Below are 12,239 nucleotides of genomic sequence, written 5' to 3'. Positions count from 1 at the left end.
CGCGGGGACACGCGTGTCACCCCCCCACGGAGAGGACCTGGGCGGGGCCGGGATTTGGGGAATTTGGGGTTTTCGGGCGGGGGGGGCGGGGGCAGAGCCGTGACACCGCCGTGGCTTTGCCCCCCCGTGCCCCCCCCCGGCTGCCCTATAGATAGGCGCTAATCCCGCTAATGAGCTGATCCCCGGGAGCTGCGGGCGGCAGCCCACGCGCGCGCGCACGTGGCACTGTGCACGCGCGGGAGCGCGCGCTCCCGCCTCCCCCCGGCGGTGCACGCGCGTGTGCAAGCACAGCCGCTGGGGGGGGGGGGGACACACGGGTGGTGGGACCCCCACGCGCGCCCCCCCCACGCGTGTCCGCGGGCGGCCGTCACCTCCGCCCTGCGCCCCTGGGGGGGGGGGTTGCGGGGGGGGGGGGGGGATCGCGTCCGTCTGTCCGTCCGTGTATCCCCGCGTGGCCCCCCCGTGGGCACTGGGAGCTCAGTGGGAGAACTGGGCCCCCCGCTGCCACCCGGGCTCCGCGTCCGCCGGCACCCCCGGAGGGGACCGGGGGACCCCGGCGGGGCGGGGCGGTGGTCCCGGTGCCCCCGGGGTGCGGGCGCACGGCGACATCTGGCGGCACCACGCGGCGTGGCGGGGCCGGCACCCCGAACCCGAGGGGGGACCGAGGGGACAACGTCCGTAGGGGCGTGCTCTTGTCCCCAGGGTGCTGCTCGTGTCCCTAGAGGGGTGCCAGCACCCCCAGGGTGGTTCCCGCGTCCCCACGGCTGTGACCGTGTCCCCGAGGGGCCACAAGCAGGCAGAGCGGGTGACAGTGCTCCATTTTATTTACAGGTTCTCAGGGTAGGGAAAAGGGGGTGACCGACCCCATCCCCATCGGGGTCCAGGCACTGACACGGGGAGGCTGGGGGGCTCCCGTCCCCCCCCCCCACACCGCAAAAAAAACCCACAAGGGCAAAAACATACAAATAAATACGATCGGAGGAAAAAGATCGGCTGGTAAATCTTGTCCCAGTGCCTCCCAGCGTCCCCACACGAGGGCTGGCTCCCATCCCTGGCGTCTGGGTTTCCCCAAAGCGGGACGGGACCCCTGAAGGAGACAGCGAGGGGACGCTGCCCCCCGACTCCCCGCGTCCCTTCCCATCTCCCCTGGCCGGGGCTGGCGGCGTCCCCGCGGTTCCCGTCCCCGTAGGGCGGCAGTCGTGGCGCTGGTCCCCGCCGGCCCCGCTGTCACAGCGTGAAGATCTCGTCCTCGGCGTCGCGGAGGGCGGCCGCCCGCGGCGTCCTGGTGAGGGGCCGGGGGCCGAGCCGGGGGCCGCGGGGGGAGCCGGCCTCCGGGGGCTGGGTGCCTTCGGCCTCAGCTGTGCTGCAGGGGACACAGGGGTGGCGGTGAGGGGTGGCCCCGCGGCCGGCGCCCCTCCGAGCGCCCTGGGGCGGGACGGCCGCACTCACCCGGTGCTGCCGGCGCGGAGCCGCTGCGCCGCCGCGGCCTTGGAGCGCCCGATCTCGGCGTCGAGCCGCCGCAAGAAGTCGGTGGCCGAGAGGTCGTGGCGGGACGGGGCGGGGGCGGCGGCGGTGTCCGCAGGGCCCGCCGGTGTCCCCACCGCCTCCTCCTGGCGGCGGAGCCCCCCCGGCCGCGCCGGTGCCGGGATGAGGAGGGTGGGCTTGAGGAAGATGGTGTCCGAGCTGTAGAGGCGGTTGGCGCGCATGATCTGCTCCATCTGCCGGGGACAGGGACGGGACGAGATGGGGGCAGGAAGGGAAAGGGACAAGGGGGGGACGGGGACGACAGGGACAGGGCAGAGGTACGGACGGGGACAGGGACAGGGAAGGGACGGGGATGGGACGGGGCGACGGTGGGGACGGGGGGGGATAAGGGTGGGATGGGACGGTGACAGGGAGGGGCCGGGGCCGGGAGCGGGACGGGGACACAACGGGACGGTGGCAAAAACGGGGCCGGGACAAGGAGGGGACGAGGGGAGGGACGGAGTGGGATGGGGACAGGGGCAGGGCCGGGCCAGGAGCGGACGGCGGCGGGGCCGGGCGCAGTGCCCGGTCCGGTCCGGTCCCGGGGGGCTCAGCCTGGTGCCGCCCCGGCCCCGCCGCTCACCGTGACCCCGTAGCGCAGCGCCAGCCCCGGCAGCGTGTCCCCGGGCTCCAGCCGGTGCTCCCGGCCGCCCGCCGCCCCCCGCGCCGGGGGGGGCCCCGCCATGGCGGGCGGCCCCGCTCAGCCCCGGCCCGGCGCGGGGGCGCCGCCGCTGCGCCCTGCCCCGCCCCACTCCCGGGCCCGGTAAGGCCCGGCCGCCCGCGCGGAGGCCTCTGGGACGTGCAGTCCTCTGAAGTCGGGGCCCCGCCGCTGCTTCGGGCCCCCGCGGCGCCCCCCGCTCCCAGCCCCCCGGGGCTGCTCGCGCCCGCCCAGCTCCCGCCCCTCCGCGATCTGTGCCCCCCGCTCCCCTGGGGAGGCTCCGCGTTCTTGCCCGGCGGCAGGGCACGTAGAACTACAACTCCCGTCATGCTACGGGGTGCCGCAGCACCGCGCGGCGCTCCCGCCCCGCCTCTTTACGCTCCCCATTGGCCCCCCGCGCCCGCGCGCGGCCCGCCGGGAAAAGCGACCCGGAAGCGGGGCGGGGGCGGTCCCCATGGTAACGGGGCGGCCGCGCTGGGCGCCGCCATGTCCTTCAAGCGGGACGGCGACGAGCCCGGGCAGCTGGCGGCGCTGCAGGTAGGGCCCGGCGCCCCCCTCCCCCGGCCCCCGGAGCTCCCTGCCCCCGGGCTCCCCCTGCCCGGGTTAGCCCCGTTCCCCCCGCTGCCCCCCCGGGCCTGCCCTGCCCCGAAGCGCTCCGCCCGGCCCCAGCCCCCGCCCGCCCCCCGGTGCAGTCACCTCCTGCCCTGCCCTGCCCGGAACCCCCGGCGTTTCTCTGCCCCCCCTCCCCGCCCCAAATCCCCCCCCCGAGCCCCCAATCCCCCCCCGTTCCCTCAAGTCGCCCCATCGCCCGCCTCCAGCGCTCCCGGTTCCCGGTCTCTGCCCTCCTGGTCCCGCCTCGCAGGGGGCGGCGGGCCCGGGGGTGGCTGCGCTGGCGACGGGGGCTGCTCCCTGCCACGTCCCCCCCGGCGGGCAGCAGGAGCGGTCCGGGGGCCCGGGGTGCCCGTCTGGGGGACAGGGGATGGGCACTCGCGCGGCCTCTCGCTCCCTCGCAGAAACGGCGCGTGGCGGACCTGCTGGCCAACTACATCCCCGAGGATGAGGCGCTGCTGCTGCGGAGCGGGAGGTGAGCGGGACCCCCCCGGGGACACGGGGCTGCTCTGGGGGCTGCAGGGCGCTGATGGCCCCTCCTCCCTGGTACAGGTACGCCTGCACGGTGTGTGCCCACCGGCCCATCTTCGACACGCTGGAGGTGCTGGCAGTGCACCGGGCTGGCAGGAAGCACCTGGGCAGTGAGTGCAGGGCTGGGGGGGGCTGCTGCTGGGGGGGCCATGCCGTGAACGCCTGCCTGCTTTCCCTTGCCTTCTCTTCCAGGCCTGCAGCGCTGCTACGGCAGCGAGCGCTGGCGGGAGGACACTGCGCAGGAGCAGCGGCACGAGGAGCTGGTGCGGGTGGAGGTGGCGGGTGCACAGGTCGGTGCACTGCCCTCTCCCCTTCCCTGGCACCCAACCGGGCCTCCCTGAGCTCTGCACCCTCTCCCCAGGGCTCCCCAGCCCCTTTGCTGGCCCGGACAAGGAGGATTGCCCAGAGCGCCCTGCTGAAGGCTGCTCCCTACAGCAGCTGCTGCCGGAGGACAGGGTGAGGCCTGCAGCTTCGCTGCTGGGGGCGTAGGGAAAGCTGCCGGCCTGCTCCCGCCTGCCCACGTGGGGTGGTTGTGCCCTAGGCCTGACGCTGTCCCCTTACAGGGCAGCTGGAAGCGGCGCACAAGGGGTGAGGACCCAGCCGGGGCCGAGCACTGCCCAGGCTCCCTCGCAGGAGGACAGGGGCGCCGTGGAGGCCACCCCTGCAGCCCTGCTGCCAGGGCACTGCAGCAGGCAAGCAGGTGAGGGCAAGCTGCGGTGGGACAGCGCACCTGGGTGCTTTCTTTCCTTTCCATGGGTGTCACCATCCTGCGCCTCTCTCCGCTCTCCCAGGTGCGCTGAAGGCAGCTTCCACCCACGCCGGCCAAGGCAGAAAAGGAAAAGCAGCATCGTCATCACCTCCGAGTCAGCCCGAAGCCCTCAGCCCTGCGAGGCGCCAGGCGCTGGAGCGGTACCTGCAGCTGCGGAGGTGAGTTGGGCCCTGCTGACACGGGAACCCCCCGCGAGCCACGCCTCATGCCGTCTGTCCATCCCCAGCGCCGGCTGGATCCAGGATCGCTCTGGCAAGTGGGTGAAGGATGAGAACGCTGAATTTGACTCCGATGAGGATGAGCCGCCTGCACTGCTGCCAGCCTGAGGTCCCTGACCCCCAGGGCTGCCCCCGACCCCGCTGCGTGCCACAAGAACAGAGGCAGCTGGAGATGAAGGAGGCGTTCCAACCATTGGGGCAGGTCCCGGGAAACATGGTGTGGCACTGGGGGTCCCCTTGCTCTTTGTTCCCAGGGTGCGCCTTTTTTGGGTGTCCCTATCCCGGCCAGAGCACTGTGATCTCAGCTTGGATTTTGGCCCGTCGCTGCCCGTCTCTTCCTGTCCCTGGCCCAAGTCACGCTCGCTTTCCTGCCCAGGCACAGGTGCCTGCAGGTCGTGGCCTTTTGGGGTGGTGGCACTGGGCTTCCCCCTCCTCGTGGCCCCGCAGCTGTCCTGGCGCTTGGCAAAACACCCGGCCCCGCCAGCTCCACCCTCGCCTCTGTTTCCCACCTCCCTTCTGCCCGGGGGGCCCACGGGAGCCCCCACCTCAGGGCACCCCCCTGCGCCCTGCCAGCTCCTGGCACCCCAAGCTGCCCTCAGCGCCCTGGGGAGAGCTCCCAATGGGAGCACCCACCGACGGCTCGCTTGGGCCCCGGGGCCGGATCCTGTCCCTGGGGAGGGCTCCTTGGCAGCGCTGCCTGGGGTGACGTTACACCTGGGCACCGGGATTTACCCGCTTGCTCAGCTCAGACCTATAAATAGCCATCGGGACGGGTGCCAGGGCCCTGGCGAGTGACAGCCCAAGCCGGGTGCAGGTCTGGGGGCTCTTCCTGGAGACCTGCAGCCCCCATCCACCCCGTGGGCACCCGGTGCTGGCCCCTGTGGGCCCCAGGTGCCCAGTTCCATTCCACAAGGGCACCCAGCTCCCTGCTGAGGGGTGCCCCGCTCCCCCCCTGGCACAGGGCCTGGCCCCGTAACCCAACCCTGGGGTATAAATACCCCGACCCTGCTGCCCGTTGCTCCACGAGGGGATCCAGGCATCCAGCTTGCCCCGTAACGAGCCCTGGATTAATGGCGTGAGGCTAACGGGGGCCTCTGGGTCTCGAGCCCTGAAAAAGGGATCCTCCAGCAGTGTTACCCTCGCTCAGCCAATCCCTCCGGATCCCCCCCGATGCACTAATCCTGCCCTCGTCCTTGTGGCCCTGTCCCAAGAGCAGCCTCCAACCCCGTGTCTCTGTAACCTTTATTTACAGCTGACCCAGCCCTGGGGAGCCCAAAGCGCGGCTCGGGGGCGAGCTGAGCTCCGGGGTCTGCAGGGCTGTGGTGGGAAGCGTTCAGGTTTTCCTCTGCTTGCGACCTGGGGACGGGAAGAAGCAGGTCAGGGCCAGGGCCAGGGCTGTGCGCGCCCCCCCAAAAGCCATTCTTCCCCCTCCCAGCCCCATTCCTGCCCGGGGCAGCACCGGGGCACTCACGGAGCTCGTTGTTGCGGGTGATGGCGATGGCGGCGCGGGCACGGGGGCCCTGCTGTGTGAAGTGGTACCCGAAGCGCACCACGGAGGGGCACTGCTCCAGCATCGTCGCCATCTCCATCTCCACCGTGTCGCCCAGCCGCTGGCACTGCAGGGCAGGGGCACAGTGGGCCAAACTGGGCACGCTGGGCAAACTGGGCACGCGCCCCAGGCCACCCGTGGGTGCCCGTCCCTACCTGGTTGTCCACCTTGAGCTCGCTCAGGGTGTTGTTTTGGTACACGGCCTTGATGATGCTCATCATGCCGGCGCTGGTGATGAAGTTGGACTCAATGTTGAGGCTCTGCAGCGTCTTGTTCTCCGTCAGCATCTCGGCCACGGCCTGCGGGAGCCTGGCGTCACCTCGGGTGTCACCCAGGGCTGGCTACCCCTCCGGCACGTTGTGGGTCACCAGCGGGGGCAAGGCCACTGCAACCTCGCCTCGCTGGTGCCGGCTGGGAGCCGGGGGAAGGGGACTGCATCTCTTCCCTGTCTAGGGCCGTGTGGGGACACGGAGGGTCACGGGGCTGGAACTCACGGTGGCCACGGGGTCGTTGCTGCGGGTTGCCACCAGGCTGAGCTTCTTGACGTGGGTGTTGGTTTTCATGGCCTCGCAGATGGCCTTTAGCGTGGCGATGGGAATGTCCTGCAGCAAGGGGACGTGGGCGTCACCGAGGAGAGGAGAGCATCCCCGGGAGGATGCAGGGTGTCACCGGGGGGATGCAGGTGGCACTGGGGGGATGTGGATGTCTCCAAGGGCACAGGGGCATCCCTGAGCACTTGCAGGGTGTCATCGAAGGGTTGTAAGTGGCACTAAGAGGATGCAGGATGTCGCTAGGGGGACGTACGCGTTGTTGGGGACATGGCTGTCCCAGGATGAGGACCTGGGGTGCCCCGGAGCCACTCGGGATGGGGACAAACACCCCAGGGACACCCCAAGGCAAGGACCATCCCTGCTGGTACCCTCCAGGGCACGCCAGGACAGAGCAGCACCCTGGGCCCCCCGGGACAGGGACCAGCCCTGTGGGGACACCCCAGGACAGGGCTGAGCACACCAGAGACACCCCAGGACCAAGCGCTGTGAGGGCCTCCTGAGGACACCCCGGGGCACGGACCAGTGCTTTGGGGACACCCCCGGGCCCCTGGGGCCAGCTGCCCCCCAAGCCCGGCCCCTCGCCTTGATGTTGTTGAGGTTGACGTCCTCCAGCGCCCCGTCGTTGGCCTGGATCTGCCGCAGCGTCTCCTCCACGTTGGTGGGATTCGGGGGCTCGTCCGGCACCGGCTTGTACGTGTCGGGCTTCACCACGCCTGGGGCACGCGTGCGTGCGGGGGGACACGTGTGACGGCACGCGGGCACGTGCACAGACACGTGTGCAGGCACACAGAGCCCCGCGTGCGCACGTGGATGGGGCCTCCCTGCTGAATCCAGGAGCGAGACCGCCTGCAGTGTGCCCCCGGCAGCCCTGCTGCCCCCAGCCCCGTGTCCCCTGTCCCCGCGGGGCGCACTCACTGTTGATGCCCTCCGTGTTGGAGATGGTCCCGCTGCAGATCGCGTCGTAGTACTGCTTGTTGCTCATCAGCGTGTACATGCCCAGGATGGCTGCGGGGGGCACGCCGGGGTCACTGCAAGCCACAGGGCCACCATGGGGCCACCCCATGGCCGCCTGCGGACCCCCCCCTCGTCCCCCCCAGCCAGCCACGGGTGGGCTGGGGGCCAGGCTGAAAGCCGAGCGCAGGGGTGCGCTGCTGCTTTTAGCTGGGCCCTGGTGGGGGCCCAGCTGGGGGGGCAGGGGATGCAGATGTGACACGGGGACGGGGCACGGGCAAGGCGCGGCCCCACATGAGGGGTCCGTGCCGGGGGGCGGCCGCGCGCGCGGGACTCACCTGCGATGTCGCACATCTCGGCCTCGGTGGCGTTGGCCAGCGCCTCCTCCAGCTCTGGCTCCAGCGTGATCTGCTCCTCGCGGGGGATCTCCCGCTTGGGATTCTTGGGCACGAAGGGCTTCCCTGGGCGGGGGGATGCGGGGCTGGACCCTGCACGGCCTGGCACGAGCCGGGGGACAGCAGCCACAGGCTGTGGGGGCTTGGTGGCCCTGTGCTGGGGTGGGGGCAGGTAGAGGCAGGAGCGCTTGGGGGATGCGCTGCCGGAGGTACGCGGCGGTACCAGGGGTGGTGGCGGTAGCGGGGGGGCAGTACCGGGGGGTGGTGGTACCGGGGTGGTGGCGGTGCTGCGAGGTGGCCGCGCTGGGGGTGACATTGCTGGGGGCGGCCATGCCCGGCGCTGGCGGGGGCCCAGCTCGCCCAGGACATCCGAGCCGCTGGCGAGGGCCATCCCGCCGAGCTAAATATACCTGGCGCTGCGGGGCCCTGTCCCCCGCCTCTCCCCAGCCCCACACCTTTCTTCTCGCCGGTGAAGGGCACCAGGTCCTCGCGCTCGCCGGCCTCCAGCGCTTGTTTCTCCAGGTGCTGCAGCAGCGCCTCACGATCCAGCGGCCCCGTCGGGCTCTTCTGCGTCTGGTCCCGCTGCCGCAGCCCCGCCGGCAGCAGCACGTTCTGGGGAGGCACCGGGCTGGCCGTGGGTGCGGGTGCCCTGCCTGGTGCCCCCCACCCCGCCTCAGGCCGGGCCACAGGCGCACCTCAGGGTCCATCTCCAGCAGCTCTGTGTCGAGCTGCTCCAGCTCCTCGGCTGACAGCTCCCGCAGGATCTTGTCCTCATCGATGTCCCGGTATTTCTCCAGCTCCTGCCGGTAGGACGTCATGGCTGGGGGCTGAGGGGCGGCCTGGAGGGGGATACGGGGGCTGAGCGGCTGGCAGGGGGCTGCCGGGCCGGGGGAGCCCCCATGCCGTGCCGAGCTCCCACCAGCCACACCACAGCCATGCCAGGAGGGGTCCTGCCTGGCTGGGGGGGGCATTGGGGCACCCCTGTGGGGGGTCCAGCCCAGCCATCACCACAGAGCTCTTGGGGAAACTGAGTCACGGCCCAGTGCTGCTCCTCAGCCCCCCCCCCCCAGCCTTCCCCACTGGCTGGGGGCAGCTCCCTGCTCCGCAGCCCCCACCCCTCCGACACCCCCCTTATGCGCCCAGTGCCCCCCCAGCCCCCAGGGAGGAAGCATGGTCACATGCTTGGGACGTGGGGCCCTGCACCCCCCTGAGCCCCCCCAAATGATGAGGATTTACCCCCCGACACACAAGTCTGAGGCTGGGGGGGGCACCCTGGGGGAGGCACCCTGGCACCCGTAGCAGGGACCTGTGCACTGAGACCCACAGGAGAAAGCCGGGGGCACCCCCTGGTATGGGGATCCTCAGAGGCACGCTGGGCCCCCCGAGCTGGTGCCTTTAGGGGTGACACCCCCCTAACCCCAGGGACCCCCCCCGGCCCTACCTGGCCGCTGGCTGGGGCTGCGGAGCCTGCCTGGGCTGTGCCCCGGTGCTGAGCCAAGGGCTCCGGCCGCGCAGGGCATGAGATCAGCGTTTTATTCTGCGAGCCGGCAGCGGGGAGGGGCGAGATCACATATCGCCGGCGTTATCGAGCCCTGCCAGTGCCCCGCAACGGCTCCACCCCAGCACCAGGGTGGTGCAGGCCCCCCGCGGCCATCAGAGCCTCCCCCCGGGCCCCGCTGCAGGCTCCAAGCCCTGCGTTGGGATGCGGGAAGGGGAGGTTTGGAGCTCACGCAGTGCCCTGGGGAGGGGGACGTGGGGAACAGCCCCGGCCACCGCAGGGAGAGGCTAAAACCGTGTGTCCCAGGGCCCCTCGGAGCCACCCCAACGTCCCCTTTTCCCCCCTGGAGACGCTTAATGCCCCTTAACGCCCCTTCGTCCTGCGCCTGGCCGGGGGGCTCTGCTCCCCCGAGCTCCTCATTCAGCGGAGCCACGTTTGGGTGGGGGTTTGCACTGGTCTTCAGCAGGGACCAGGGGCTCCCACAGCCCCACCAGCAGCACTCAGGAGGTACTACTTGTTTATTATAAGGTCTCCCAGAAAACAAGGGGTTGTATACACTGTTTATTGCAGGCTCTCATAGAGTTGCAGGCACTGCTTGCGTAGTGGTGGAAATGAATGTCCGCACACTTGGCTTTGTTGTACGCTTGTCACTAGGATTTTTCTTTTTTTATTAAAAAAAGTATAAAGTCGATAAATAGAGCAACAAACCATCGCCCACGTGAGCTGGAGCACGGCAAAGAACAATCCAGAGCCGTCTGTGTGCGGCCACAGGTCCTCAGGTGGCGGGGACGCTCTGCTTGATGATGATCTTCTGGCGGGTGGTGCGGACACCAGGGTCGGGGCCGGGGGGGGCGGCCCCCAGGGCAGCAGAGGCAGCGGCGCTGGGCAGCCCGTGCGCCGTGATGTACTTCTTGTAGGCCTCACGGATGATTTTGAAAGCGCGGATGTTGGAATAGGGGATGTCGGTGATGGGGTCGCGGTAGACAGCCGGCTTGTGGGTGACAGGGCAGATCTCCCTCACCGGCAGCCGCGGCGGCTTCGCTTTGGGGAAGAACCGCTCGAAGGTCTCGTCGTCGGTGAAGGAGATGAAGGTGCGGGAACACTTCCCAGCAGAGGCTGGAGCCACAGCTGGGGCCGCTTCTGCCTGCTGCAGGTCTTGGTCCAACCTGGAAGGGCCAGAGTCAGCTCTGAGGAGACACACGGGGCCAGGGAAACCCCGAGAGCTCCCACGCGAGGCAGCGCTGTCCCGCAGGAGCAGAACATGGGGTTGTGGGCACTTCGAAACATCGCCCCAAACCCATTTGCCCCGTTGTGGCAGAAAAGAGCCTAGGGAGGAATTGAGGACGGGAACTTGGGACAGACGGGTCTGGCCACATGCAGTGTGGGGGGGAACCATCAGGACCCCATCGAGGCAACCCCAACCTACCCCTCCACATCCACGTTCTCCTCCTTGCCCAGCTCTGTGATGAGGGGCATGGTGACAGACCAGTACCGGATGACAGGCCCCACACACTTCCTTTTCTTCTGGACCTGCTTCTTTTTGTCGGCCTCCAGACGCTCGTAGTTCTCTGGGAAAGCAAGGACATGCCGCGGGTGAGGCTCAGCGCCCCACTCACACTCGCAACCCCCTCCTTGTGCCCCGCTCACCCAGGGAGCGGAGGTTGATCTCCTCCGTGATCTTGGCCTCTTCCAGCAGCTCCTCCTGCGTCAGAGGGCGGTCGTAGTTGGGGCCACCCTTCTTGCGCTTGGACTGCACCTGACGCTCCTGGATGCGCAGGAAGGTCTGGCGTGTGTGCTCCGTTGTCGACTGCCGCATGTGCTTCCGGCCTGCAACGGGGGGACGGAGCTCACCGCGGGCCCTGACATGGCTCCCTGGAGCTGGGAGCACGTTTCCAGCCCGAGGGCACGTGTGTCCAAGCCTGCATGCACTCACTGTCTCCCACTTCATCCTGGAGCTCCAAGGGGGCTGATTTCACCTCTCGAGCCTTTTGGGAGCTGCTGCTGGGGGCATCCGCCTTCTTGGGTCGAAGGCTCTTGAGGGGCTCCTACCGGGTCGGGCAGCGTGAGGAAGAAGAAAAGCTCTGTTCCAGCTTAGATGAGAACCCCCTTGGGGCTGGCACCGTGGTGCATCTGAGACAACCCAGGAGGAGCATCTCCTCCCCGCGACCAGCAACACCGCTGCTGACTCCTGGCCGTCCCCCCTTCTGGGAGGCACCTGCATCCCCTCCCGGTGGTCCGGCAGTTCGAGGGGAGCCCAGCCCCCGCTCTGCCCGTGGTGGTGCCGGGGGGGGCCCCGAGCCGCGTCCCCGCCGGCCCCCTCACCCTGTAGGCCTTGGTGATGATGCGGCGGCGCCGCTTGGGCTCGCTCTCGTCCTGGTCGCTGGTCGGCTCCTCGCCCTCGTCGATGTCGAAGTCGGAGTCCACCTCATCGTCGCTGTCCGACTGGTCGCCCCGGTACTCGTCGTCGCCCGACTCCTGCGGGGACCGAGGGGCCGCGGGGCCGGGGGCTGACGCCGCGCCCCGCCGCCTCCGAGGGGCCGCTCCCCCGACGGCCGCCCCCCGGCGCTCCCGGGGGCCCCTCCTGCCGCCCCGCAGCCCCTTCCCCGGCCCCCCCGGGAGCCGGTCCCGACCAGCGCCGCCCCCGGGGCCTCCCGGGCCCCCGAGACCCCCCTCGGGGCCCCCCGAAAGGCCCCCCAGGGCCCCGCCGCTCCCGCCAGGCCCCGCGCCGCACCTCGGTGAAGCCGCCGTACGTGGTCTGGTAGAACTCGTCCTCCTCCTCGGCCTCCAGCAGCCCCGACAGCCGGTTGCCGGCCGTGCGCCGCGGGGCGCGGCCCTCCGCCAGGCTCATCGCGGGGCCGCCGCCCGCCGCCACGCTGACGTCACGCGTCGCGGCGGGGGCGGCGTGACGTCACGCCACGCGCCAGCGGCTTTGTTTCGGGGCGGCTCCCCCCCGCCTCCCCGCGCCCGGCCCGAGCGCACGCGCTCT

At 70.5% G+C, this 12,239-nt stretch overlaps 4 protein-coding genes across 6 annotated transcripts; 1 reads left to right on the top strand and 3 right to left on the bottom strand.

Annotated features, from left to right (window-relative positions):
• Nucleotides 1–806: 806 nt before the first annotated feature.
• Nucleotides 807–2,255, bottom strand: LYSMD1 (LysM domain containing 1). The gene is made up of 3 exons (XM_035570677.2): nucleotides 2,108–2,255; nucleotides 1,450–1,718; nucleotides 807–1,363 (listed from the first exon to the last, which is right to left on the bottom strand). The coding sequence occupies exons 1-3, from the start codon at nucleotides 2,207–2,209 to the stop codon at nucleotides 1,228–1,230; spliced, it is 507 nt and encodes a 168-aa protein (XP_035426570.1). The 5' UTR covers nucleotides 2,210–2,255; the 3' UTR covers nucleotides 807–1,227.
• A 322-nt stretch (nucleotides 2,256–2,577) lies between these two features.
• Nucleotides 2,578–4,541, top strand: SCNM1 (sodium channel modifier 1). Of its 2 annotated transcripts, XM_035570676.2 has the most exons (8): nucleotides 2,579–2,719; nucleotides 3,196–3,266; nucleotides 3,344–3,432; nucleotides 3,515–3,612; nucleotides 3,684–3,778; nucleotides 3,886–4,022; nucleotides 4,114–4,249; nucleotides 4,318–4,541. In XM_035570676.2, exons 1-8 carry the CDS (start codon nucleotides 2,669–2,671, stop codon nucleotides 4,415–4,417), a joined length of 777 nt encoding a protein of 258 aa, XP_035426569.1. In that variant the 5' UTR covers nucleotides 2,579–2,668; the 3' UTR covers nucleotides 4,418–4,541. The 2 variants fall into 2 exon arrangements, with proteins under 2 accessions (XP_035426568.1, XP_035426569.1); XM_035570675.2 differs by having other exon boundaries at nucleotides 2,578–2,719; nucleotides 3,344–3,612.
• A 226-nt stretch (nucleotides 4,542–4,767) lies between these two features.
• Nucleotides 4,768–9,290, bottom strand: TMOD4 (tropomodulin 4). Of its 2 annotated transcripts, XM_035570674.2 has the most exons (10): nucleotides 9,197–9,290; nucleotides 8,451–8,594; nucleotides 8,211–8,367; nucleotides 7,699–7,821; nucleotides 7,325–7,414; nucleotides 6,992–7,122; nucleotides 6,353–6,460; nucleotides 6,014–6,157; nucleotides 5,781–5,925; nucleotides 5,536–5,665 (listed from the first exon to the last, which is right to left on the bottom strand). In XM_035570674.2, the coding sequence occupies exons 2-10, from the start codon at nucleotides 8,571–8,573 to the stop codon at nucleotides 5,643–5,645; spliced, it is 1,044 nt and encodes a 347-aa protein (XP_035426567.1). In that variant the 5' UTR covers nucleotides 8,574–8,594; nucleotides 9,197–9,290; the 3' UTR covers nucleotides 5,536–5,642. The 2 variants fall into 2 exon arrangements, with proteins under 2 accessions (XP_035426566.1, XP_035426567.1); XM_035570673.2 differs by having other exon boundaries at nucleotides 4,768–5,925.
• A 509-nt stretch (nucleotides 9,291–9,799) lies between these two features.
• VPS72 (vacuolar protein sorting 72 homolog) lies at nucleotides 9,800–12,234 on the bottom strand. The gene is made up of 6 exons (XM_035570672.2): nucleotides 11,985–12,234; nucleotides 11,576–11,728; nucleotides 11,187–11,298; nucleotides 10,901–11,080; nucleotides 10,680–10,821; nucleotides 9,800–10,419 (listed from the first exon to the last, which is right to left on the bottom strand). The coding sequence occupies exons 1-6, from the start codon at nucleotides 12,099–12,101 to the stop codon at nucleotides 10,029–10,031; spliced, it is 1,095 nt and encodes a 364-aa protein (XP_035426565.1). The 5' UTR covers nucleotides 12,102–12,234; the 3' UTR covers nucleotides 9,800–10,028.
• Between the last annotated feature and the right edge of the window lie 5 nt (nucleotides 12,235–12,239).

The sequence above is a fragment of the Cygnus atratus genome, chromosome 28 (genome assembly GCF_013377495.2).
Source record: "Cygnus atratus isolate AKBS03 ecotype Queensland, Australia chromosome 28, CAtr_DNAZoo_HiC_assembly, whole genome shotgun sequence".
Lineage (NCBI taxonomy): Eukaryota > Metazoa > Chordata > Aves > Anseriformes > Anatidae > Cygnus > Cygnus atratus.
Note: the sequence above shows the minus strand (reverse complement) of the source record. Positions and strands in the feature narration are given on the sequence as shown.

Bases quoted from the DNA above. Each gene is read 5' to 3' on its own strand.
- LYSMD1 (XM_035570677.2), bottom strand. From the start codon at position 2,209: ATGGCGGGGCCCCCCCCGGCGCGGGGGGCGGCGGGCGGCCGGGAGCAC. The intron at 1,719-2,107 runs GTGAGCGGCGGG...TGTCCCCGGCAG, and splicing joins CGCTGCGCTACGGGGTCACG to ATGGAGCAGATCATGCGCGC. The intron at 1,364-1,449 runs GTGAGTGCGGCC...TGTCCCCTGCAG, and splicing joins CTCCGCGCCGGCAGCACCGG to CACAGCTGAGGCCGAAGGCA.
- SCNM1 (XM_035570675.2), top strand. From the start codon at position 2,669: ATGTCCTTCAAGCGGGACGGCGACGAGCCCGGGCAGCTGGCGGCGCTG. The intron at 3,779-3,885 runs GTGAGGCCTGCA...GTCCCCTTACAG, and splicing joins AGCTGCTGCCGGAGGACAGG to GGCAGCTGGAAGCGGCGCAC. The intron at 4,023-4,113 runs GTGAGGGCAAGC...CCGCTCTCCCAG, and splicing joins GCACTGCAGCAGGCAAGCAG to GTGCGCTGAAGGCAGCTTCC.
- TMOD4 (XM_035570673.2), bottom strand. From the start codon at position 8,573: ATGACGTCCTACCGGCAGGAGCTGGAGAAATACCGGGACATCGATGAG. The intron at 6,461-6,991 runs GCGAGGGGCCGG...CCCTTGCTGCAG, and splicing joins TCAACCTCAACAACATCAAG to GACATTCCCATCGCCACGCT. The intron at 6,158-6,352 runs GTGAGTTCCAGC...AGGCTCCCGCAG, and splicing joins GCAACGACCCCGTGGCCACC to GCCGTGGCCGAGATGCTGAC.
- VPS72 (XM_035570672.2), bottom strand. From the start codon at position 12,101: ATGAGCCTGGCGGAGGGCCGCGCCCCGCGGCGCACGGCCGGCAACCGG. The intron at 11,299-11,575 runs GTGAGGGGGCCG...CCGACCCGGTAG, and splicing joins TCATCACCAAGGCCTACAGG to GAGCCCCTCAAGAGCCTTCG. The intron at 11,081-11,186 runs GTGAGTGCATGC...CCCCCGTTGCAG, and splicing joins CCAGGATGAAGTGGGAGACA to GCCGGAAGCACATGCGGCAG.